This window comes from Pyrgilauda ruficollis, unplaced genomic scaffold (assembly GCF_017590135.1).
Source record: "Pyrgilauda ruficollis isolate IOZ18807 unplaced genomic scaffold, ASM1759013v1 scaffold46, whole genome shotgun sequence".
In the NCBI taxonomy this organism is placed as follows: Eukaryota; Metazoa; Chordata; class Aves; order Passeriformes; family Passeridae; genus Pyrgilauda; species Pyrgilauda ruficollis.
Genome location: NW_024526155.1, coordinates 624,237 through 650,147, shown reverse-complemented (window position 1 = coordinate 650,147; position 25,911 = coordinate 624,237). Strand labels below are relative to the sequence as shown.

Here is a 25,911-nt window from a genome sequence, read left to right as displayed (position 1 = left end):
TGCCCCCACAGCCCAGAACATGTGCTTTAAGTGTCCAGGAAATGAGCTCACAGTGAGTCACCACCCATTAACCCTGCTTGTGGATTTACAGACTTATCTCTGTACAGTTGGCACATCAGAAAAGGAAGTTTGAAAGAATAAGGATTTCAACACTGGAGCAGGCTTGAGGGGTACGGAACGGGGAGTCAGCCCAGCCGTGGGATGGTGCTGGAGGAGGAGGGGATTGGCACTGACACGAGGCTCTGCTCCTGGGCACTTCAGGCGTGTCCAGGGAAGGGAATGGAGCACCAGGAGCAGCTTGGGGGGCTCAGGGGGGCCCTTGTGGCTCTGCACAGCTCCTGACAGGAGGGGACAGCCGGGGGGGTCGGGCTGTGCTCCAGGGAACAGGGACAGGACAAGGGGAAATGGCCTCAGGCTGGGCCGGGGGAGGCTCAGGGTGGATATTATGGAGAATTTATTGACGGAAAAAGTTGTCAGGCCTTGGCAGGGGCTGCCCAGGGAGGTTTGGAATGCCCTGGAGGTGTCCAAGGAAGGACAGGACGTGGCAGCAGTGCAGTGGGCTGGGGACACGGTGTGGATCGGGCACAGGTTAACTCCTCAATGACCCTGCCGGGCTCTTCCAACTCCAGTCACTCTGTGACGCTTCACCCGCGGCCCCCTGGGCCGTGCCCGTGCCCGCCTGAGCCGCTCCTCGAGCGGCAGCCGCCCCCGCGCCGTCCCGGCCACAGCCCGGCCCCTCCTTCCCTGCCCGGTACCGCCCGTGACGTCACACCACTCCGTGACGTCAGTCACACACGTGACTCACGCGCCCCAGCGCCACTGCCGGGTTCCGCTCGGGAGACACCGCCTTCCCGGCGTGCTCTGCGCCTCGCTGCGGCCGCGCCTCAATTTCCCAGCAGCCTCCGCGCGTGAAGTCTGCCGCCGCGCGCGGCGCTAGGGCGCAAGGCACGCCGGGAGTTGTAGGCGGTGCGGGGGCGGAGGGGCGAGGCGGGCGGGCGGAGTCGGGCGGCGGCGGCGGCCTCGGGCCTCGGGGTCGGTGTGTGCGGGGAGCGGAGCAAGGGGAGCGGGCACCGCAGCTGCACGGCCTCGGCCCGGCCCCGCGCAGCCATGTCGGGGCTCCTGGGGAAGCTGTTCGGGACGGGCGCCGGCGGGAAGGGCGGCGGGAAGGGCCCGTCCCCGCAGGAGGCGATCCAGCGGCTCCGCGATACGGAGGAGATGCTGAGCAAGAAGCAGGAGTTCCTGGAAAAGAAGATCGAGCAGGAGCTGGCGGCCGCCCGCAAGCACGGCACCAAAAACAAGCGCGGTGAGCGGGGGGGCCGGGCCGGGCCGCGCCGCACCCGGGCAACAGGTCGGGAGGGCCCTGGCCAGCGCAGACGCGGCTGTGCTGCTGTATTTTACACCCGGAGCCTTCATTTTTATACCGTGGTGCCTTTGTTTTGTACCTACTGCCGGTATCCCGTCTTTCCCCGGCCGTGCCGCCCTTCCCGGAGCGGTTCCCGCCCCAGACGTGTTTCACTCTGAGGGGAGGACACCTTCCCTTCCCCCCCCCCTGGGGCTGCCCCGTGTGGCAGTCGCGTCACTCCCTCGTGACTGCCATGTCGCGACAGTGCTCGGCTCCTCCGTGCTCCGCTGCCCCTCGCTCTGGGGAGAGCTCAGGGAAATATCCCAGCGCCGGTGCGGCTGGAAAAGCAGGGCAGCACCCTGCCAGCAGGCCTTCATTTGCCCTGCTGGAGGTTTTAGTTAGACCCAAAGAAAGTCTTTACCATCTATGTTTATTTTCATCACGTCTTACCAAAAGTTCTGAGCGTGCTGGGGAGAGCAGAGGTTTACAGCCTGAATGTGTGTGTTGGTTGTTTTTTCTTGTTGGGATGAAGAATTTCCAGGGAGAAAACTGGCCAGCATTAAAAGGGGTTCTGGAAAACAGACAAGTTAATATCCCACAGACAACAACCAGCACACACATTCAGGCTGTAACTCCTGCTCTCCCCAACACACTCAGAAGTTTTGGTAAGAGCTGATCAAAATAAACATATATTTAATAGTTAGTGTTCCCTCTTGTGGGAATAACTTGGGTTATGCTTGTGCTTTGTGTTCTCATGGCAATATTCATTCTTTTGGAAGCAGTGTTTTTTCTGGGATTTGTTCCTACTGCTCAGCCCCCTCCGAGAGGCTCTTCCACACACACTCCTAAAGCTAATTAATGGAATTGGTGTTTCCCAGGTGGAACTCGCCTTCCCAGGCAGGTCTGGCTGTTTCTAGGCTGTGCTTGATGTGTGTGGAGATAAGGCAGTTGTGACGTTACATATTCCAGTGCTCTGAAAACAAACTTCTTCCTTGTTTTAGCTTGGTCAGTAAAAGTTTCCAGGAAAGCCCATCCTGATCTCTGTGTGGATGTTGCCCTCTCTGTGCAGGAGCAGGCGTGGCTCTGCCTGTGGCACAGGGAGCTGCAAACACGTCTGGCAGGGGTTAATTGGCAGTAATTACCCTTCGGAGTTTCATGTCTCTCCTTCAGTCAGCACTTTTAGCTCCTTCCAGACTCCAGAACTTCCCTGTGCGTGGGTGACGTGGATGGAGCCGGCGCACAAGGGCTCCGGGATTATCAGAGGACCTCAGCAGAGCCTAACTTAAGGCTTAACTAAGTCAGTTCTAACTCAAATACACTGCAGCAGTTCTAAGAAGTGAGTCTGTGCTGTGGTTTTTGGCCTAGTTTGGTAACGAGCTCAAAACAAAAACTAAAATGTCTCTGTCTGCAGGTTGTTCATCTTCTGGGTCACACTGGGCCTCCTGAGCTTCTAAGCTTTCTGCTCAGCTTTGTCTCGCCCTGCTGTAAAGCCATCTCTCTCTGCTGCCCTTCAGAACCTGGGCAGGGGAGGGATTAAATTTCCTTGGAGGTGGAGGAAGGAGGAAAACCTGCCCATTCACGGCGGGGTTCTGGCTCGCACTAATTGAGGGCTTGCAGCAGCACGGGAGCCTGAGGAGTAATTAAGGAGCCATGAATAGGAGAAGGGCAGGGATGGGTTTCTGCTGGAAAACGAAACCACTCTTTTTCCATTTCTGGAACTGAGAGGCCAACTGTTCTTACTGGGCTGGGAGTTAAGGCAGCTGATTGTCTGTGGCTTGCTGGGAAGTGAATTCCCCTCAGGACACACTCAGTTTTTCTGAGTTCAAGTTTTCAGTTATCAGCTGAGCTCCTACAAATTTCATTTTTGGTATCCAGATACTGGATTTTTCTCTGACCTGAGGCTGGTTTATAATCCATTATCTATGCGATTTCGATGCAAAGTCACTTAAATCCATATTTTAACTGAATATAAAAATATACTGGTTTTTTATATGAAAGTCTGTCATTTTAGTGGAAATACTTTGATATAGTTAAAATGCTTTTGAGTAAAACTCAACGAAAGATAATTAGCTAGAGATTATTTTAAGTGTTGGATCAACTTCTAAAAAATAAAATTTGGAGAATCTTTAGGCTTAGTTCTCCAAAATTTAATCACTTCACTCTGTAATCCCTGCTGTTCCTGGAGGATCTGCTGTGGATGGTGCACATTGGTGATCTCAGCTGGGCAGTCCTGCTGATGGTCCTGGAAGCTGCTGTGGGACAGCCTAAAGAAGGTGATAGAGTGGGGCAGGGAGCTTACCTGGAAGCTTAAATTCACCTTGGGAAAACCTGGAGTGGCGTTCTTGTTGTCCCAGAGGAAAGCTGGGTGTCTGGCACACTTGAGGAGACAAAAGGAAACATTCTCTGCTCCCCAGCACACACTGGGTGATTGTTCAGGTGCCAAGTGAGCCACTTTCCAAAGGCTCATTCACTCATTCCTGCAGCGCTTCTGGACTCTAAGGAAAGCTTAATGTAAGAAATGTAGAGGCTTCTGGTTCCTGTGCCTGCCCCAAGCACATGCAGGGTTTTGTTAATTTATGAACTTACTTGACGTGTGTATTTTTTGTGATCCGTATTTAGGGTGTCCAGGCTGTGTAACCAAACAACTCAGGAAATTCTGAGGTTGTAATAAGGAATTTTGTAATATAAATTTCCTCAGTCTGTGTTGTTTCTTGGCATGGGAGGCTTTCATCTTGTATGACAAGTTCTGAGTGTGCTGGGGAGAGCAGCAGCGATGGTTTTAGTGTCCTTGCTGTGTTTTGTCCATGGGATGAAAACTATCAAGATTAACCATCATTAAAAAGGTTGTTTGAAAACAGGCAAGTTACTCTTCCCTCTTCTGAGAGGAACTTGGGTTATGCTTGTTCTTTGTGTTCTCATGGAAACGTTCAGTCTTTCGAAAACAGTGTTCTGGGGTTTGTCCCCACCCCTCTGGGGAGCCCTACCACACTTCAGCTCTTCCTCATGAGTAGTGATTTACTCCTCAATGAATTTCTCGAAGCAGCAGCAGTGCTGACTAATTTGAACGCTGCTCAGCCAGTACCTCGCTCATTTTACATCTGCCCTGAAAATCAACTTTGCTCTAACAAAAGCAGAGTGAGCCTGATGCTCTGGGAGCCCCGTGCTGCTGCTGCCTCCTTTTATTCCGCTCCAGTTTGTCCGTGCCGTTGTTTCATCTGGGATGTTTTCTCAGCGCTCAAACCTCGTGATACAAACTAAGCTGCTCCATCTACTCCAACGGTTCTGGAGCTCTGGAGTTCAGTTTCAGGGGAGTTTCAGCTGATCCTAATCTCTGCTGCTCTGGTGTTCCTGTGGCTGATCACGAAAAGCCAAGCTGCCAGAGGAATAGCACAGGCACACAGAGAACAAGGGGTTAATGCCTTGAGCTCTGACTACCTTGGGTATAACAATTGCACAGTGTTTCTCCTGGAACCTGAAGCTCAAGTTACATCTCTGTGTGAAGATTACAGCAGGGAGAAAAGCTCAGTGCTGCTTTAGAGAGCCAATGTTAAAAGCAGCTTGCTCGGGTTCAGATCCGGGGTGTCTGGATGCAGTTTTGTGCTTGCCTGCCACTGATCTTACTTTTCTGTTAGTTGACACTAGAGCTACAAACAGTGGAATGGGTGAAAAGCCAATTTTGTGCCAAAATATATTCGGGCCTTTTATCCGGGGAGTGACATTTCATGGATTTTCCCTGCTCAGGTTTCTGTTAGTGAGCAGTTTTTCTTTTCACTGTACATAAATAGAGTGTTGGGTTTTTCCCAGCACTAAGTACACAAAATAGATGCAAACCCACTGCTAGATTCCTGCTGTATAATTCAGGCTGCTCCTGGAGAGAGAACACTCCTGTTCTCCACCCAGCACCAAAACCAAACAAACAGGAGGTTGGGCTTGGCTGAAGTCCTGACTTTGGGCCCACCTGGGGCTCTCAGTGCTGCCTCAGGTGATGGTTTGTGATGGAATTTAACTGCCTGCATCCCTTTACCTCTTCTAAGCTGTCCCATCAGTCTGTTGATGTGATTTCCCCGCAGCTGGAGGGTTCTGGTGTCAGAGCTGCTCCTGTCTGGGAACCTGCCTGGAATGTCCAGCTGGGACTGGCTGAGTGAGGCTGCTCCTGCCTGCTCTGTGCTGCTCTTGGTGTTTGTGTGGGCAGGCCATGACTTGGATTAACTTGCTGACCCAGCCAAAACCCAACTCTTACAAAAAAAAAAAAGAGGGAAAAGTTGTTTTCCACACTTAACTACACAAATGCTGGAGCTGGCTGGGAGAGGGAGGCAGGAGTTTGATGGGAAGGAGGAGGGAGGGCAGTTCTGTCTCTCGGGCAGCAGTCCCTGCTCAGAGGGCAGCTCTGTTATCACAGTACCTGTGATAGCATCTGGGGGACACAGGGTTCATGAGCGAGCTGGTGGCAGCAGTGCCTGCAGGAGGGCTGGGATGGCTCCGTGTGCAAGGCTGGCAGCGAGGCAGGGAAGCTGCAGCCTCAGCTGTGTTCACAGGGCCTGTGAGTGCGTGTGCGAGGCTCAGCCGTGGTTTGGGAGCGTGCGTAAAGCTCCTGCTTGCCAGCAGAAGTGATTCTCCTCCTGGAATGTGCCCCTGGTTTTGTTTCCGTGAATCAGCAGGGGCTGTGCAGGGAGTCCTGCAGCACTTCCAGCCCATCTTCAGGCCCTCAGCCTGCCCTCTCTGTGTTTTAAGTCACAGTCTAATGGAAAATTGATGTTTGAGTTCCAGGTGCTTCTCCGTAACCCAGGGCTTCAGTGCAGGAATACTGATGGCAGTGCAGGCCTGAGTCCTTCACCTTCCCCCGAGGTGAATGAGATGGGCATTCACCACCTGCCTTGGGAAAAGTGATCATTGCTCTTTTTAATTAGATCTTAAAAAACAAGAGGAACCTTCTCCTTTGCATTCTACCCTACCTATGTTTAGCAGGGGTTTTTGGAGACTCTCTGATATAAAACAGTTTGGGAGCAGTGGTGGGATTCACAAACATCTTTTTAAAAACTGCTTTAAAAAGTGGCATGAAAAATCCAAACAACCAAACCCTGTGATTCTGAAATATATGATTTGGTAACTGTGCTTGATGCAATACATCCTTCCTCTGTTTCTGTTCCCTTTCAGGAGGGAAACCTGGCACGATTGCAGCTACTAATTTTGTGTTTATTACTTTTTCTCTCAAAATGTATTAGATGTTGGATTCTAGTATCTCATTAAACTCCAGGCCTAATTACTGAATCTTGCTCCTAGGGTAATTCAAAAACTATAATTTGCAGGCGATGCAAATCATCAGTTTGGTTTAACTCTCTTTTACTTAGATTTGTGCTGAGTTGTGGAAAGTTTATCTGGACTTGGATTTGTTGGGCTTTGCATTTGTATCATTCAGGTCTCTCTGTTGATCCCTTATTGCTCCCAAAACCCCAAAATTACATTGCCATTTCTGTTTTTTGGGTATGTGATGTTTGTCCCAGAGGCTTTGGGCTGTGGTGTGAACAGCAGGTCCTGGCCTGACTTTTGCAGCCAGCAGAGTGGACGTGAGTGGGGTTCAAAGTAAAGTCTTGTCATTTATTCCCACTGCTTAAAAATGGATGACTTTTGCAAAACTAAAAGCTGGAGCAGCTCTCATCCTTGACTTCCCATCATGTTTGCAGCCAGGTGTTCAACAAACTGGAACTCCTGGCACAAAGTGTCTGAAACAAACAGGATGCAGTTGGAGAATCCCGAACAGGCCAGGCATCAATGTTGTCAGGCTTTTGCCTCTCCCTGAGACAGCCCAAGGCTGCAGCAGAGCCGGTGATGAGGAGGTTGGTTCTGCTCTGAATCTTCTCCCTGAGTCTTAGAGCAGGGATCCAGCTCCTGAAGGAAGGGCTGGAGCTGGGGGTGCTCACCTGGAGAGGTGAGGGCCCTGAGGAGAGCTCAGAGCCCCTTCCAAGGCCTAAAGGGGCTCCAGGAGAGGGACTGGGGACAAGGGTCGGGATGGCAGGATAAGGGGGGATGGTTTCACACTCACAGAGTGGGACACTGGGGAGGAATTCCTCCTTGTGAGGGTGGGCAGGCCCTGGATCCCTGGAAGTGTCCCAGGCCAGGTTGGACAGGGCTGGGAGTAACCTGGGACAGTGGAAGTGTCCCTGCCCATGGCAGGGGTGGCACTGGGTGATCTTTAAGGTCCCTCTCAGCCCAAACCACTGTGATCCCATGGAATCTTCCTTGTGGCCACTACCAAGGGCAGAGGAGTGGCCACAGTGGCCCAGCACTGCTGGGACCCAGAAGAGCAGAGAGTGAAGCTCAGTGCCAGGCCGTGGCCAAGGCAGTAGCAGTTCTGTCCATGATGTCCTTCCAGGTGGAAGCCCAGTTGGCAAAGCTCTGCTGTGGCTTCCCCTGGGTTCACTGCAGAGATGAAGCCTTGCCAGTTACCAGTTTCTAGGAGCTAACACAGTTACAGGATAATTATGTGGGCAGCTGTTGTCTTGCAGCTCTTAACTGGTGGCAGTGAGTGATGGAAGCTTGGTGATAGTACAATATTTTAGATGTTAGTAATTTATTTTCACATGTGTTATTTATTCTAGCCTATTCTAAGCTTCTTATTTCACTGTATAAATTCTTATTTCAATGTTGGAAAACAAAAGAAAGAAATTAGCCCCTCAAAACACTTACAAAAGGCACTGTATGTTTTTGATTTTTTGAACTGTTCCTTGATAAATTCTAATTTTCTAACTATTAAACATGTTAGCAGTCATTTACATCTACAGCTCAATCAGAAAGCCCTCTGAAGTTTGGAGGTGTCCAAATAACCAGTATCACATCTCTGGGATGTGATCAGTATCATTTCCTGGGATGTGATGGGATGTGCAACAAGCCAGGGCTGTGTTGCTCCTCAGGTGGGGTGTAAGTGTCACCAAACATCCACACTGCGTGTGCTCCTCATGGCCTGGCAGGATTTCATCCAGATTTGGGGATTCTGTGTACAGAGGTTGTTCACTTGTAGTGGGACTGAAAAGAGAAATGGCAGAGTGACGGGAGCATCAGTGGTATTCAAACATCTGGAGGTGATTTTGGTTGGTTACGAAATAAAACAAGAGAAAGCAAACTTCATTGTGGGCTCCCTGGGAACTGCATCTCCAGTCAAGGTGGCACCTCCTGAAAGTGCCTTGGGGCTCTCCATGGTGGGCTCTGCCCATGCCCTGTCCTGGCAGGGCAGTGAGAGGCAGAAAGGCTTTTTTGGGACTGCTTCCCTGGCAGCCCTGTCAGCAGGAGCAGAGTTTATTGCTGAACCTGGCTCTGGAGCTGATATCAGCCTCAGAGAATGGGATTGCCATTCAAAACTGCAATTCAGCCTCAAAAAGTACTGCAGTGTTATCACAGGAGTGTTTGGAGGTTTAGTCAAGAAGTACAAACTTTTTAAAAATAAATATCTTTTGTCTTATTTGCTTTATACCTTTTGGCTTTCTAAAGGTTTGTGTTCTCAGCTTTTCCCCCGTAGTCAGTGTTGGAATCTCAGCATTCACAAAAAAAAGTGCTTAATTCACATCCCAAAATATCTCATCTGGGGAAGTTAGGCTGTTAAGAGAAATGCTAAATATTATGACAGCATCAACGAAATTTTTAGACTTGGCAAGGCTCTAATAATAATGGTCCAAGGCTGGAAAATGCCTGATGGAGTCCCAGGCAGCCACTCTTTGAATTCCCCAGCAAGAAAAGGTCTTGATGTGTGCCACTTCAGGGTAGGATCTTCTCGGTTTGTGAATTAATTACAAAAACACTGTTCAGCTTAGGGAATTGGGTTGTTTGTTTGCTTGTTTTTCCTGTGAGAAACCAGCATTTTGAGATACTTAAGAGCTATTCCTGCAAGGCTGAACCTGACACATTTCTGGCAGGGATTCAAAGGAAGAGTCTGAGTTTTCACTGGAATTCTCTTTAACAAGGTACCTTCAGCTACTACAAAATAAACCAGAAAATGCATAAAGAGTATTTGCAGGCTGTGAGAATCTCAGGGACACCTTAGGGAACATACATTTCTCATCCTAAAAGTTTAAACTTTGGTTGAATACTGACTAATGACGTCATTTCACATCAGAATGTTATGTGTGTATCAAAGAAGGTGCAGATTGTTAACTGGCAAAGTTAGTGGCAGTTGGAAAGAGTAAGAGAGGATAATCTACTCAGGCAGCCTTAGAAAATACGTAATTTAATTTGGCAAGAAGAAATGTGGTTTTGTAGATCAGCTTTGCAGATGCCTTGCAATCCCCTGCCATCATCCAAAGGCCTGAGGACCCTGAGGAGTGAGACGCTGGAAATTGGGAAATGCAGAGCAGGCTTTGCTTCCAGAGCCTGGATCAGATTTCAGGGAATATTTGAAGCTTCAGCCTGGATGGTTTTGGCTGAACCAGTATTTCTTAGACTCGTTCCAGCTCCTGGGTAGAACAAAGCTGTCTCTGTAACTGGGATTTCTCATTCCTGGTTTTCTTATTTGAACTCCAAGGCTCACTGTAGATGACATTTTTTTCCTTTTTTTTTTTTTGGACAAAACTGACTTTTTTTTGATGACCATTTTTTTTAATGACCTTTTTCTATGACCTTTTTTTTTCGGTTTTCTTTGTTGGTTTTTTTTTTTTTTTTTTTGACAAAACTGTGCCACAGTTGCCTGGAGATTATTTTACAGAGGATTATTGAGCAGAGGAGTGTTGCCTTGACATTCAAGGGAGAGAGGAGTCACCTTGCAAGGCTGCAGGAACCCCCCTGAGCTGTGCATGTGGAACATCAGCAGTGCAGGGGCTGAGCTGCTGCTGTGACAGAGCCAGGGTGGTGTGAAGGTGCTGCTTGCTCTTGTGTTTGGGTGTTGCTCTATCACAGCCCTGATTGCTGCTCTACAGATGCTTTTTTCTTTATCTCTTTGGTTTTTTTCTTTTGTACATTTACAGATTTTTAGAGCAGGAGTGCTTAATTGTTTTGTTTCATCTCTTGCACACTAGACTAAATGTTCTGGCACTGCTTTGCTCAAGAGGAAGTTGTAATCTTGTATTTTAAAAGGCAAAAACCTTGTATTCTCTGCCTGGGTTTGGGTGCTTTATTGAGGTAGTTTTAATCAGTCCCAATCTCTGAGCTGGGAATAGTTGCCTTCCTTTGAGGGCAGGGTTTGGAAACTTTATTAGAAATGTAATAAACAGGCAGAGAAAGACAAGGGAAGGACCAAGCCTTAACTCTGCCCATGATTCCCTGCTAAAAGTGCACATTTCCCAAAAGAAAAGCACAAGAGACTGCTGCAGCCAGGTCCAAACGTGGATCATGGCTTTTAGAGCTGAACACATCCCTGAGACAGCAGAGCTCTCGGGAGGTGATCTCACAGGAAAGGAGCTGCTGGATCATAAATATATTTATTTATAACCATCCTCTGATACCTCTGTGTCCCAGCCACTTGGACACCACAGTGCTTAAAATCACACCTGGCTGTTTGGACCTTAAAATCACACCTGGCTGTTTGGACCTCTGACATTTTGTGTTCTGAGCCTCACCTGGGATGAGCCATCCTGTGTATGGCCTGGATGCCTGTGTTGAACCAACATGGGCAGTCCTGCTGTAACAGCTCCTGGAGCCATCACACCTCTGCAGAAAGGTTCTTATTCAAGGCAGAACTCCCAGTTTGGTCAGTCTGTAGCCACCAGTCTTTTTATCTGCTCGTAGCACTGGAGGATAACTTGTCAATGGCTTTAAATTCTCTTTTTAGCCTTTTTTTTGGAGATCTGTAGGCAGTTTGCTGGATCTCAGCAATGAGAGATGAGCAGTTGCTGCCCAGGATAAAGCTCCTCACTGCAGGCAAGGCAGGCAATTCCTGCTTCCCCCTCCCAGTGCCCCTTGTTTATCCAAGGACAGCCAGGATGTTGTTCCTGATGAAATTTGCTGCCAAGGTGAGTGCCAGGAAGATGGAATGGGATTTTCAGAAGCAGCAAAAATAAAGCTGCTTCTTTCTGCGGAGCAAATTACAGATGGGCGCACAGGGTAACGTGCAAAATGCTCTTCCACTATTAAGTTGATTATCTCAATCCTATTTAGTGCCTGGGCTTGCAGCTCGAGGGGCCAAGGCACCCCAGTTTGGGCAGCTCCTCTGCAGCTCTTGCACTCTGTTATTTTGGTGTGGCTGACGTTTGGTGCACGTTGTTTTCTGAGGCTGCTGTGGAACTCTCTCGTGCCATATTAATATTGCTGCTGTCCCCGTGCCCTGGCATCTCTGCTGCTGCCATTTCTGCCAGAGAGAATGCAAGAATCAGCTGTGAGATGAAGTTATTTTTCCCCTCAGTTGGAGTAATCAGAGCTATTGACTGCAGTGTCTTCCCCTGGAGGAGAAGCCTCTCTGTTTTAGACAAAAATGTAGACCCCTGTTGTAGGTGTCAGTGTGAGCTTTGGGAGGGTTTTGCAGAGGAAGGAGACACCTGCACTGTGTGGGGACAAATCCTGTGGCATCATCAACACTTCCACCTTGGTCAGGTGTATTCTTGAATTCAGTGAAACTCCTGAGTTCTATTCCCAGCGCTCTTGGCTCCTCTCAAGCTGAAATGTGTTTTTGCCAGCAAAACTTGAATTTCCAATTTTGTAAGAAAGCCGTGTTCTTCCAGGTGTTTATCTGCTGATCTACTCTTTTCTACTAATGATATTTAAAAGCATTGATTCCACAACATTGCTGTGTACATAAATATCCCAGGAACACTGCCTGTCCTGCCAGTGTGTAAGAAATATTTATTTGCAGGAGGGCTGTTGATTTTTAACAAAACCACTGACATTCATAGTCAGTTTTCCCTCTCTGAATGCAATACCATGTAGTAAAATTATATTTTTATTATCCTGCAAGCTGCTTATCAGAGTGAACATTAATCTAATTTGACTAACAAACTGCTGTAAATATTGCAGAGAAAATAATCAGACTTACAACAGTTCATTTAATAATAGTAATTTGCCTATACACGGGTTAAAATAATTCAAAATACATCAAATTCTTACAGATAGCATTTCTGGAGGACAAAGTGAAATTATCTGGGTGAGCAGTCATGTTTTTCTGACTGATCTGCTGACAGAGGAGAAGAGTCTGGCTGAATGACTGCTCTTCTCATTTCTGGGTGTTCATCAGTCAGGAGGAGTGACTGAAAACAGTGACTCGAGTTCTGCTTCTCACTGGTGCTGGAGGGCTGGGTCCTGTCATGGTGACATCCCAGTGAAACCCTGGATTTCTGGGAATCACCATGGTCAAACAGGAGGTGCAGAACCTCTGCTGGAATTTCTAGCAGGGGGGGATACCACAGAAATTCAAATAAATGGACAATTAAAACACTATTTACCACAGAAATTCAAACAAATGGACAATTAAAACAGTATTTTATAGTTCAGTTAAAGACTGGAAATAAAAAAACCCAACCAACCAACGGTCAATGACACACCATCCCCGAAAAAACCCCAAACCAAACCAGAAAGCAGAGGAAGGAATAGGTTTTTAAGTGTTAAAAAAGATTGAAAATTGTTCTTTGAATGTAGTTTTAGGCAGGTTTTACATTGAAGAAATTGAAGCAGCCAACCCAGATCTGACTGGACTCAGCTGCAGTTTTATTCCTCTCTTGGATATGGTGTTTTCTTTGTGAGAATTTCTCTGTAAAAAGGAACTGCAGAGATCACAGTCTGATGCTCATTAACACAGAGAAATTTTACATTCCTTTGCCAATGGAAAAGAGGTAATAAACTATTGATACCCATTTTAACTGGTCAGGGCTCTGTGGGGCAATCATTTCAATCTTTATGAATAAAAATTGGTTCCAACATCTCCATCACAGCTGATAATAAAGACAATTAATATATCAAAATGTCATATGGAAAAGGGCATTTTGAGCCTACTCACTGTCTCCTGATGGATGGCAGAAATCACCCAGGTAGTATCAAATGTATTACCTTTAATTAAATTATAATAATAATTATATACAAATATATCTAACTGCTTTTCCCCCAGTCATATGTATTCTCTGAAAGCTTTATTGCATTCAGATAAAGTACAGCTAAGGCTTGTTATCTGCTGATTGGTTTTTTTAGAGGATCTTTGAAGTGCTTGCAATTCATGCTGTACATTGGATTTACAAGTTAAAACACCGGTGTGCCTGGTACGGAGGAGGTGTGGAAAACACTCTTTATTGGCAGGTTCTTGCTCTTGTCTTGTGAAAACTGCCCATGATGGAATGACCAGATATTTTGCTGGCATTGGGAGTTGTTAAATCCCCTCTTAGAGCAGCTGGTTTTTGTGTCACAGGGATATTCCAGAGTGAGTTCAGCTGTTTAGCTGTGGCAGAAGAAGAGCTGTTGGGAGTCTTTTTGGGGAGCCCAAGGTATAAAATTATCATTACAGTCTGCTTTATACTGATGAGCAACCCTTTTACTCCTATGTTTTGTAAAAGCAGGCATTGTTGGGTGTTAGCAGAGTCAGTTTTTGTATGCTCCATGGTCCTCATGGTCCTGGTTTTTATGTCACAGGGATATTCCAGAGGGAGTTCAGCCCAGCTGGACCTCTGCATTCAGGCCCTGTGCAGGAGCTGCTGGGACAGGCTGGCCCAGGACATCCTGCATGGCTTTTGGGTCCAGGATAAGGAGTTTGTCCCACTGCTGGAAAGCTGAGATCAGCAGATTCTAGAAAACTCTGCTGGGTGATCTCCACAACATGTTCTAGGGCATGAGTGAACTCTGGCTGGCCAGGGATAAATTATTTTAACCTAGTGTATGGCCACAGGTCCTGCTGAAGCCCCTCCACAGCAATTAAAGCTGGCTATAAACTGCATTTCTGCCTCTGTAATTACTGCCTTGGAAGCAGTAAAGGCATAATTTGGGGTGTGGGTGCTGAGGAGAGGCTCTGCCATGGCTGTTGGATGTGATAGCAGCCTTTGGGAAGGGCAGAGAGAGGCCCTGTCCCACTCTGGTTTCAAACACACCCAATTCTTGCATGTGCACACTGCTGCAGGGCATTTGTACCCCACTCTCCCTGGTTCTTATTGAATGGATTGTTGGGTTTCTTTGGGTTTTTGTTGTTGTTGTTAAGGTTGGAATTAAATGTGTGGGAGGGTATTTTTTGTTTGGACTTAGATGTTTATTAGTTCTTATTTATATTATGGTCTTATATGTTGTGAGTTGTAGTAATTCATTCTAATAAGGTAAAAATGGAGATGTTTGTCTCTCTATAAGGTCTTTTAAGGATAAACTGTTTAATTAAGAAATGACAATTTTACTTTTAACTTAATAACTAATTATTTGTGGCTTGCAATGTGGATTTTTTAAATTTACTTACATAGTACTGCTCAAATTTATGAAGAAGGTGAAGAACAAGGTAAAGAAGAAGGACTAGTCTGTGCCTTAAAACTTCTATCTTGTTTTATATATATATATTACTATATTCTAAAACTTTAAACATTAAGTTTTCTACTGTGTGATATTACACACTTCTATTCAAACTACACACTCATAATCTTAGTTCTATTATTTAATTTTGTAAGTTTTCTTTGGTTTCAGATCAAATGTTCTCTTGGGGGTCAGTGCCTGTCAGCACAGAAAGACTAAAATTGTCAGCAACCAGGGTTCCAACACTTACATATTTCTGATTTTGGAAAAAAGAAAAATTTTTTTGAGAAAAAGAGCCAATGTAATTCCCTTCAGATTAAGTTTTTATAGCTTTGCCTTTAATAAAAATTTAACAAAAATGTGTTACACTGACTGTTCATGAGATTTCAGTAGGTTCCTGATCTTTGGCCTTAGGAAGGAGAGGAGAAAGTAAGTATTTTCCTTGGTCTGAAGGGGTGGGAAACAGAAAATTTCCATGAAAAATGAAACAGAAAATTTCCAATCCATGTGCAGTTTTAAGGGCAGTTTGGTGAACAAGAGGTGTGGGTGGGAATGGCAGGGACAGGGTTTCCCAACAATCCTGACAAGAACTTGGGATTGCTCACGGTGATTCCTGCAGTGGCTGGTGTCTGAGCAGCTTGTTTTAAACACCAGCAGGAAATGCAGACAAACTGTAATTGTTCTCAGAGAAGGCTGGAGTGGGGAGCTGCACAGAAATTGTAGCACTTTACTTGGCTTTGTATAGTGTTATGTAATGCTATAAAATCTCTGCTTTTGCTAGTAGTTCTCCATGAGGCACAAAATTCTCCATAAAGAACATCCATCCCCTTGTTGGGGCATTTCCCCAGCATCTGTCACTACATAAACACAGCTATTAACAGTTTTTCTGAGTAAGAAAACTTCCTATATCCTTAATTAAACCATTAGTGCAGAATGAACCAGCCTGAATATCCCAGCAATGTGTTGCTCATCACTTTATGATCTGGCATAAAGCTGGAATGTTTGGGATGTTTGTGCTCTGCCTCATTGTGCAGATCACACATTGTCCTTTGAAAACCCCCTGTTCTCAGTCCTGTCACACACGTGGATGTTGGACTGGCCCCAGACTGGGCAGATTTACTGACCACTGGAGATAAAGTCAGTGCAGAGGTTTGTTTTGGGTCCTTGGCTTCTCTTGGAGCAGTTAAGGTGTTTTTACTGGCTTCTCCTAAATAATCCTGAGCTGCTTTGTGTGCTTGGCATCCTTAGCTGGGCCTTCCCATAAAAAAAACTGGTTTTTTTCTGTTCTCTAACACATCAGTTAATTTGAAATGAACCAAATGCAGCATATTCATAACCAGCTGCAAAGCTGAAGCTCTCTTTAGGACTTTACCTTGCAGGACTGTCAGCATCTCAGGATGGCATCTGCCAAAACACCTGGGGTGCCTGTGGGCTCCTTCAGCTTTTAGGAGAGCAGCCACTTTATAAACATATTCATCACACCCCTGAGTTAGCAGCCCTCTGCAAGGAGAGGTAAGGGAAGCTGTCTCTTGTCAGGATTTCCTACTCCTTGTGTCCTGCTCTGGAGAAAACAGGTCTCAGAGATGGGAAGATGTAAAGCTTTTATTTGCCACGTTCCCGGTGTGTGTGACTGAGCTTTTGGAAGGGCCAAGCCTGGTTTTCAGCAGAGCCAGTGCTGTGTCACATGAAGTGGTTTCTGCTGTGAGACTCTGAGATCAGAGCACTGAAGAAATGAAGTGTGTGTGGGCTGAGGCTGCTGGAGCAGCAGCTTGGGGCCCAGGTGAGGGTCAGGGTGTTGTCTGAGCAGGGCTGTCCTGGAGGGAACAGGTCCAGAGCAGGGAGGGAAGGGCAGTGCCATGGAGGGAAGCTGTGCTTGTGTCTTATTCCATGTGCCACCAGGTGTTTGTTGCTCCAAGCCCTGTCCAGCCTGGCCTTGGACACTGCCAGGGCTGTGGCATTGAGCTCGTCTGGTAAAGGTACTTGGTGTTCCCTGGCTTATAGATACATATTGTAATACTGGCTTTTTGCAAATATTAAAATGATTCTGATGTGTAGTGTTAAAGCAACTTTGTTATAAGGATATAGTTTTTATTTCTATTGATAACTAAGCTTAGACATAGTAGTGAAATAGCTGATAGAAGTATGCTTATGTTAAAATACCTACTTAGATAACATCCAATAAACATATTAAGACTCCTACTACAGATATACCAACTATCAACACTCACTGTCTAAAGACAATATGGAACAAAGCTAAAAAGTAAAAGTTTCAGCTTTTAGCCGAAACGAAAAGTTATAATAAAAATAGACTGAAACCACAGCCAAAGAATACACATGCTCTAAAAAAACAAATCTGAAAAATAACCATACTAAACACTTCTTAGAATTTGTAAACTAATTTGAAGAAAAACTTTACTATAATTGTTTGTAAATACATAACAAACTAATGCAATAAAAACAGTGTATAAAGAGTGTTTCCAAAATAGCAAATGTGCTCTTAGCTGAGTGCCAAGACACTCTTGGCTGTAATAATCTTTGCTTTATAATCTTCATTTCATTTTAAACTTCTTTAAAGTTCTTTATTAAGCTTCTTAAATTTTTACAAGAGAGTGAACATGTTTTTCACACCTGTGTGTCTCAGGAGTGGCCATGGCCATGATTTCTGTGCAGGTGTCCTGGGAAGAGCTGGCTGTGGGCTGCTGTCACCTGCTGGGTGCTCCCTGGGTGGGTGGAGCAGGTTGGACCAGTCCTCCCACACTGCTGCCCAGGGGTGGGAGCTGTCCTGGGGGGGCTCCTCCTGCACAGCCCACGTTGTGCCAGTGCTCACAGGCAGCAAATTGCTCAAACCACCTTCAGCGAGGGCTTCTCTCAGCTCAGGCTGTTGTGTGAACACCTAGGAGGAACACAAAGCATACATAAATACCAACTTTTTAGAATGTGTATTTCACATGTAAGTGCAAAGCTGAGGGAACATTTCTCCTTGGATCTGAACAAGGTGCTTCTCCCAGGGGTTCAGCTTGGGGGGATCTGCAGCAGCACAAAGGTCTCATCTGGCAGGAGCAGCACCAGCAGTGCTGCCTTCCTGTCAAGGGGTGAGGGTGAACAAGGCTGGTTTTGGTGGATGAGCTTGGATAGTGAAGCTTTCTGTTTGTGGTAGCATGGTGTGTGTCTGTGGTGTGTTAGGAGTGAGTCTGGGCTGGCAGCCTGCTGTGACAGGCGATGGCCACGGGGCAGCAGCCACCCCTGAACACCTTTGCTGAAGGGGGCAAATCCAGGGTGGGGCAGCACAGCTGATCTGGGAAGTATGGACAACAAACACTAGAACTTGCTAAATATCTCTCTGTGCTGAGGGGCACTTGGTGCAAGGTGTGAGTGGCTGTTTTGGGCACAAAGCTCATCAGTCCACCCTGTTCTTTGCTGTGCAGCTGCCCTGCAGGCCCTGAAGCGCAAGAAGAGGTATGAGAAGCAGCTGGCACAGATAGATGGCACATTATCAACAATTGAATTCCAGAGGGAAGCCCTGGAGAATGCCAACACCAACACTGAAGTGCTCAAGAACATGGGATTTGCTGCTAAGGCTATGAAAGCTGCTCATGACAACATGTGAGTTACTCCCTCCTGCATCTTCCCCACGAGATCTGTAGTGTGGCATTTGTCAGATCTGCTGAAAACCAAAGGTGGAGCTGGAGCAGCAAAACCTTCTTGTGAAAGGTTCTCACTTAAAACTAAAATTGAACAAAACACACAAATATGTTGCTTCCTCAGTTTACTACTGTTTTATTTTCTACATTTATCCAAAAGCTGGGTAGCACCAGTGTGGTCTAAAGAAAATGGGAGCCTGCAGCAGTTAGAGATCCATCTTGTAAGAGCAAGAATTTTAAACCTCAAGAGAGGTCTTAAAACTTGTTTTTCTGCAGTGGAGTTGGTGTATGTAACAATAATTAAAGGTAAAACTGCATTATGGAAATGTTGTGCTTGCTCCACCAGCAAATATTGTGAATGTAATAATGCTGAATCAGGGAAGAGAACAAACTATTATTAATATCAGTGGTGCAGAACAGCTCTCCCTGGTGTCTGTATAACTGCTGGGAGCTAAGCTTGCAGGGAAGAGTTAAAAATACATCTCTAATTGTGTTGAGACCAGGGGGATAAAACCCAGACTTGCATGCAAAGTGTATTTTGGAAAGGGGCCTTGGAAATGTCACTGTGGTGGGACATTTCTACAGAAGCCAGGAAATGCAGTGTTGATTGGGAAGGTGCCTGCTGATACCAAATTCTTTCCTTTCTTTTCCAGGGACATTGATAAAGTAGATGAATTAATGCAGGACATTGCAGAACAGCAAGAGCTGGCAGATGAGATCTCTACAGCCATCTCCAAGCCAGTAGGATTTGGGGAGGAGTTTGATGAGGTATGGCTTTTAATTTGCTCTGTTTGTACCAGTGAGTCATGGAATCCTCTGGGTTGGGAAGATCAGGGGGTCCAACCACTGGCCCAGCACTGCCAGCCCCATCACTAACCCTGAGCACCACACCTGCATGGCTTTGAAATCCCTCCAGGAATTGTGTCCCCCAGGAGATCTTTCTCTGGAGGGTCTGCACGTTGTGTGTGCCTGGCTGCAGGACTGGGCTCTGAAATCTCTCCTGCAATTGTTGGTGGCTGTGACCTGGACTTTATGCTCAGAATGGTCAGAACGGATAGCTTGAGCTGAGAATATTTGGACTTGGATTTCTCCTTCCCTCCTCTGCTTTCCCCACTCTCCAAGAGATCAAGTACAGGAATCACATCAGAATCAGACTCCTCATCTCCTCACTCTGCTCTGACCCTGTGCATTTGTGCTATTTTCTTTAATAATATGATCAGCTATATCTGATTGGTAATAAATATGACCTAAAGTTCCTTATTTTTTTCTTTTTTCTCCTTGAAATCCTAGGATGAACTCATGGCAGAGCTAGAGGAACTAGAACAAGAAGAACTAGACAAAAACTTGCTGGAAATCAGTGGTCCGGAGACAGTACCACTACCAAACGTGCCCTCAATATCAATACCCTCCAAGCCAGGTATGGATCAACCTTTACTGCAACATCCTGCATCATTAAAAGTCTGCTTATTAATCTGCCAGCTCCTTGGATTTGGGACATCTGGCTGCAGGCAGCACAGACATTTTGCTTGGAATTGCTTCCTGAATCCCAAATCACAGCCAGTGCCATTTCTCTGTGAGGGGCACCTGCCTTTCAGAAGAGGCACAAAAATCACTCCCAGTCACAGGAGCAGCTGTTTTCTGCTCCAGCTCATCTAGGTGCTCTGGATGATGCTCAGGGTTTAGTGGAGGTGAGGGAGAAGGGAGCCTTTGTCCAGGTGCTGCTGGGCCAACAAGGAAGAAATCTTGACAAGACACCCTGAGGTGGTAAAGGGAGGGCAGAGTAAATGAACTCATAAAATCATTACAGTTGGAAAAGACCTGCAGGGTCATCCAGTCCCAGGCAGGTTCAGATTCCCCCATGGATCCATGCTTCCTTGCTGCTGCTTTGGGTTTTAATTTGATCCCTCTTTTCTGGCCTTTGGGAGGATCTTCCCTTGGGATCCCCTCTTTGGGAAGGCTGTGGGCTCCTCTGCAGTGCCCAGGCCAGGCAGCCCCAAAGTCGGGGTCATCCCAGTCCTAGAGCACACATACCCAGGGAATTTTAGGTGATGTGAGGTTTTACCTGGAGGATGGACAAGAAATGTTTGTATTTACACAGAGGGTTCAAAGCTGCTCTTATATCTGAACTGGTCCCTTTTGCATGAACATTCCTCATGGAATTCAGCTGAGCTGGGACATCTCTGGCAGCACTAATGGGATATGAAGCTTTACAAGCACTTTTTGCTGAATCTGCCTGGCTATGATGAATAACTTAGAGACTTTGCAGCTCTGTTTCATGTCCTTACTTGGAAAAGGAAAAAAAAAACTCCAAGAAAGCTGTGGATGCAAATAATCCCAGTTGCTCAGTGTATCTGTAATGATCCTGCTGCCTTTCCGGGCTCGGATGGGCGTGGGAAGCAGCAGCACTGCCTGAGCAGGTTCTGCTTTGTGCCACTGCTCCTGGGCTGTTACTCTGCTTTCATTCTGACACCACTGACTTTGTGTGCTCCTGCTTGTGTTTTGCCAGGCAGAACTGCTGACCAGAGTTGGTGAGAGGGGAGGGAGTTCTATCAGAATATCTGAAATCTGAGACTTTATCAGATTCAGGAGAAATAGATGAAATGAACCAGTGCATTGCCTTTTTATTGCCTGGCTGGTTTAATGAGGTTTGTTCTCTAAATAGTCTTAAAACACAATGTCTTGGACCCAGATCTACTCTTTGCATTTTGTGACTGCACAAAAGTAAGAGGTGTTGTAATTGTGGACATATTTAAGGAGCTACACAGCCTAAAGCTTAGAGAAACTCCCTAAAATAATATAAATTGTGTACAAGTTTGGTAGTAAAAGCTGCAAGCATAAAGCTCAGTGTTTCACAGGATTTATGCTAAGCTGCTTTTGGATGGAAATGAGAATTCCATGAATTCCATTAATGTATTTAAGTGGCACTTTTTGTTTCAATAAAGCTGCCTCCAAGGCTGGCACTTGGGAAAAATTGGGATTCTAGGGTGCTGTTGGGTGGGGATTTTGTGGGGGTTTATTTTTTGAACCTAAATTGTTTTTCACTTAAAACTGACTTAACACTGGGATTAAAAGTTTGCTTGTGATTACTGTGGTCAGACCTCCAAAGGGAATACTGTCCCTAATGGTTCAGGTTCATGTGTAGTTGCCTTTTTGGGAATGATAATGTGTCTTTTGAGGTAGAGCTGACTCTGTTGCCTCCTTTTTAACCATTGAAGGGGAGATTGCCACGAGCTTTCCTGCTTTTCCACTTCTCAGGAGCAGTCTGGACTTTGGCTTTAATCAGCCTGAATGAGGAATTTTGTTGTTGGTGGTGTCAGGAGAAATACAGGCAGAAACTGTTTTTGTTTAATGGAGGCTGGAGGAGCTTAATATAGAAAACCAAATTCCAGCCTTGTACAAATGAGGGGTCTGGAGCTTGGAGCTGACTCAGTTTTCCTGATGTAAACATTCCTTTTGGAATGACACAAACCACTTGGACCAGGAATTGTTTCACTCTTTGGTTTTTTGGGGTTTTTTTTTGACATTTTCCAAAATTATTGCAGCTATTTGTGGGTTCAAACCTTTTCTGCTGAGTTAATGGAAAGTGAATTTGTCAGGTTATAACAAAGAGCAGCATTTTCTGCCCTGGAACAACCAGGAAGGAGGAGAGGGCAGTGTCCAGGCTGCTCCCTCCCACCCACATCCACATCCCCCCAGCTGCCAGGGAGCACAGGGGAGGGGGAGTGGGATGTTCCCAGGGCTCTCCAGCCCCACCCCATTCTGTAGCTGACCCAAACACCTCATTTCCTGCATTCACAGTACTCAGTGATGGAATAAAGAATTCTACTTGGATGGGGAAGAGATTCATACTGGAGACATCAGATGAGTTTCTGTAAGAAGCTGCATCCCTCTGAAGGAGGCTTGGAAATTATGGGAAAACATCACACTTTACCTTTCATGCCCACTGCCTTCTTCCTGTGGGAGCTGTTGGTTTTTTCCACTCAGGAAGTTTAGCCCATGCTGGCTCTTCCAGCAAAGCACCTTTTACTCCAGTTCAAAAAGGTTTTGTTTATTTTTTGTCCACAGCTGGCCTTAGGTGCTTCATTTACTGGTTTGTCAGTGGCACAGAGAGTTCTGTCAGGATTCCCACTCACTTGTTCTCTTTTGTGATTCTACAGCCAAGAAGAAAGAGGAAGAAGAGGATGATGACATGAAAGAGCTGGAAGCTTGGGCGGGAACCATGTAACCACAGCAGCCCCTGGCTGGAAAAAAGACTTTGGTTACCTATTCTGGGTGCAAATGTGTTTTGTTGAGGAGAAAGCATAAGCAAAATGTCTTTATCTTTCATTTTAACCCAGAGCAGTGGGAACTGCATTGCTGTTTTCTGCATAGCATGGAGAAAAGTCTGCCCAGAGGAGAGAAGGGGGAGCAGGGGAATTGCCTGCCGTGATACGGTTGAATTTCTGTAGAAAAGGTATTTGCAAAATCAAACACTCAGCTTTGGGACTGTGCTCCTGCCACTGCTGGATCTTCATCTTCAATTTGGGCCATATGTTCAATTGAAATAAGCTGAAAAACACTCTGTAATTTTAAGTCAGTTTAAGTGTGTCTAGGAGTCTTGTAAGGCATTTAAAAACCAGGAAAAGTCGTAAGCCCCCATTGGCTTCTTTATTGTGTTTTAGGTGCAAGAATGCTTTAGGATTTTAGTTCTTTGCCAGGTCTATTTATATCCCTTGACTGCTGTGTGGCCAGCCCTGTGTCTGTCACTGCAATGACGTAGTCACTGTGCCCATTTTAATTGCTGAGAATGATCTGCAGTTGATCCACTCTCTCTTGGAAGTAGGGAACGTTTCAAGTTCAGTTGTACATTTTTCTACACAGCACTACAATGTTTATTGCTTTTTTGTGATAATTGATAACCCATTCAGATACATGCACACAATTATTTTAATTAAGAAACTACTATGGATTGCACTGTATTAAATATCTCGATTAATTTTCACATGTGGCTGCTGTGGTCAATTCTGTGTCCTGTTTAAGTGATCTGGCTGAGCTTTAGGTGGAGTTTGGCCTCTTTCTACCTGAGGGACATCCAGTCTAAAGCCTACTGAGCTGTGGTTGGGCTCTGCTCCCAGGGAACAAGGGACAGGACAAGAGGAGAGAACCTCAAGCAGTGCCAAGGGAGGTTCAGGTGACATCAGGAGGAATTTCTTCATGGAAGGGTTTGTCAGGCTTTGGAAAGGGCTGCCCAGGAAAGTGGTGGAGTCTCCATCCCTGGAGATACTCAGGGAACAGCTGGATGTGGCACTCAGTGCTCTGGGCTGGTGACAAGGTGGGGATCAGGCACAGGTTGGACTCAGTGACTTTGGAGATCTTTTCCAACCTCAGTGATCCTGGGATTCTGTTCTGTGTGAAAATCCCCACACCAAGGAGAAATCAGCTGAATTAAGTTCAAAGCAAGAGGTTTAGGGACACAGCTGGGCCCCTTGGCTTTGTTTTTCATCATGGAAATCACCTCTGCTGTGCACTGTGCTAACAGATATAAAAGCAGCTCTGTTTTAATCTAGGAGTTACAGGGAGCATCTCCAGTGCAGTGAAATGTCCCAACAGGAGCATTCAGGTGGAGCAGGGAGGGGAAAACCCGGCCCCATCAGCACCATTCATGCTGTGCAGTTCCTGATCTGGGAGCAGGGGTGGCAGAGGCAGCCCCTGGCAGCCCGGTGACAGGGGCCAGTGATGCCCTGGCATTTGGGATTTGTCTCATTGGCAGCTTTATGCTAATAATTGTTACAACTGGGTATTGGCCACTCCTTGGCTGGCTCTGGTACACTGACAAAATAGGTCCTACAGAGTTGGTCTGGCTTTGAATTGGTTAAATGTGTGGTGTCTGAGTTGGTTGACTTGGTTAAAGTAACTTAAACATTAATTTCTGGTTGATTTATAGGTATAGCTGTATTGTAAAAGTAAGTAAGTAAAGTTAACAAGCATTAATATTTATTTGATTAAACTCTTATGTTTTTGTTTAGTTACTTTTTGTAAAAGCTTTCTTACATATTTTAATTCTTAAGTAAATTTTTCAGTACTGGATCTTCACCTTCCCAGGTGGATAAAGGGCTCTCCTGTGGGCCTCTGCTGCTCTTCTGGGACTGCTCTAAGGCACAGACATTCACTTCAGTGCAGTGTTAAAGAGGCAGGGGATGGGGAGCTCCATCAGCCACTGGCGAGGCAAATTGCTGTTCAGTTGCTTCACTGGTGAGTTGTTAATGCGTGTGTGGGTTAGTAATGGGTTAGCAGTGGGTTAGTAGGGGGTTCTGAGGAGCTGAGAGCTCTCTGGAGAACCTTTGGGCTCACATGCAAGCAGGTGGGTACAGGAGCATGCCAGGCAGCTTCTCAGCATGCACTGAGGGGACTGTCCTCACTAAAATCTGTCATCTACATTTTGGTACTTGAAGCATTTGAGGGACAGCACAGCTTCTCCATACAATGCCATCAGGTCCCTGTGTGCTCTGCCTGCAGGAAAGTGTCCCCTGGAGCAACACACAGGACATGGCATTTCCTGTGAGTGAGAGCTCGTGGCTGCCAGTGCCATAAATCAGTGCCTTCCCCCTGTGTCACATTCTGCCTTCCTGTGACATCCCACCGTTGGGTCCTGCTCCTGCTCTGGGGCCAGCTGACCTCGTTTCACTGCTGCAGCTCTCACTGCAGCACATCCCAGCTCTCTGGCTCTGCCCCACGCTGTCTCACCCAAGTTAACTGCCTGGTTCCATCTGCTCCCAGTTTTCCCAGCTCCAACTGGACCCTCATGCTCTGAACCCTGCTGGTGACCCAGTGCTGGGCTGTCCTGATGGTGCCAGGGTGCCATGTGGGATGTGCTGTGCCCCAGCTGTGCCTGGGAGCCCCTGCTGTGCTCGCTCTGGAGGGAGGCTGGGGGACACAGCCTGGGCTGAGCTGCTTGTGCTTCTCTCCTCCTGCTCTCCCTCCCTCAGACCTGCCCCCTCTGCTAAACCCCAAAATCCCACAGGGCACTCCGGTGATGCTGCAGCTCCTCCAGCCCCAGGCACAGCCCCAGGGCCACATCCCGGGCTGCTGGGGACACCTCTGTCACTCTGGGCTGCTGCTGCCAGGTGAGGGTTTGACAGCCCAGGGCACCCAAACAGCAGAGAGGGCTGGGGATCCCCTGGGCTGCACTGGCTGTGGGTTCTCCAGGGGGTTCCATCCCTCCACAGCTCCCCAGGGATGCACTCCCCACTCTGGGGTGCCCCCATTGTATCCCAGCCTTTTGGGTTATTATGGCAACGTGGCTCCAGCCCCAGAGATGCCAACAGCAGTGGCCACTCTCGAATCCCTTTGCAGAGAGATGTGTGTTTAAATCTCATTCATTAAAAGCACTGGGCTCGCTGAAGGCCCTGAGTGCAGCGTGTTTATGGAATTAGTCTGTAAGGATGAGTTTATTCCCACTCAAGAGGTGTAACACCACTAATTGATAGAACAAGTTAATCCCTTTATTAGGGTGCTGCTGAGAGGACCCTCAGGTTAACACTTGTATGTGAGCCCAGTGCTCCCTCC

General features: G+C 46.7%; 1 protein-coding gene across 1 annotated transcript; it reads left to right on the top strand.

Annotated features, from left to right (window-relative positions):
* The first annotated feature begins 973 nt into the window (after window positions 1-973).
* On the top strand, window positions 974-23,347 carry CHMP4B (charged multivesicular body protein 4B). Its single transcript, XM_041478712.1, has 5 exons — window positions 974-1,303; window positions 18,151-18,328; window positions 19,020-19,134; window positions 19,657-19,783; window positions 22,524-23,347. Exons 1-5 carry the CDS (start codon window positions 1,108-1,110, stop codon window positions 22,589-22,591), a joined length of 684 nt encoding a protein of 227 aa, XP_041334646.1. The 5' UTR covers window positions 974-1,107; the 3' UTR covers window positions 22,592-23,347.
* The last annotated feature ends 2,564 nt before the right edge of the window (window positions 23,348-25,911 follow it).

Excerpts from the sequence above, each read along its gene's own strand:
- CHMP4B (XM_041478712.1), top strand. The coding sequence starts at position 1,108 with ATGTCGGGGCTCCTGGGGAAGCTGTTCGGGACGGGCGCCGGCGGGAAG. Across the intron at positions 18,329-19,019 it reads AAAGCTGCTCATGACAACAT|GGACATTGATAAAGTAGATG; the intron begins GTGAGTTACTCC and ends TTTCTTTTCCAG. Across the intron at positions 19,135-19,656 it reads TTGGGGAGGAGTTTGATGAG|GATGAACTCATGGCAGAGCT; the intron begins GTATGGCTTTTA and ends TTGAAATCCTAG.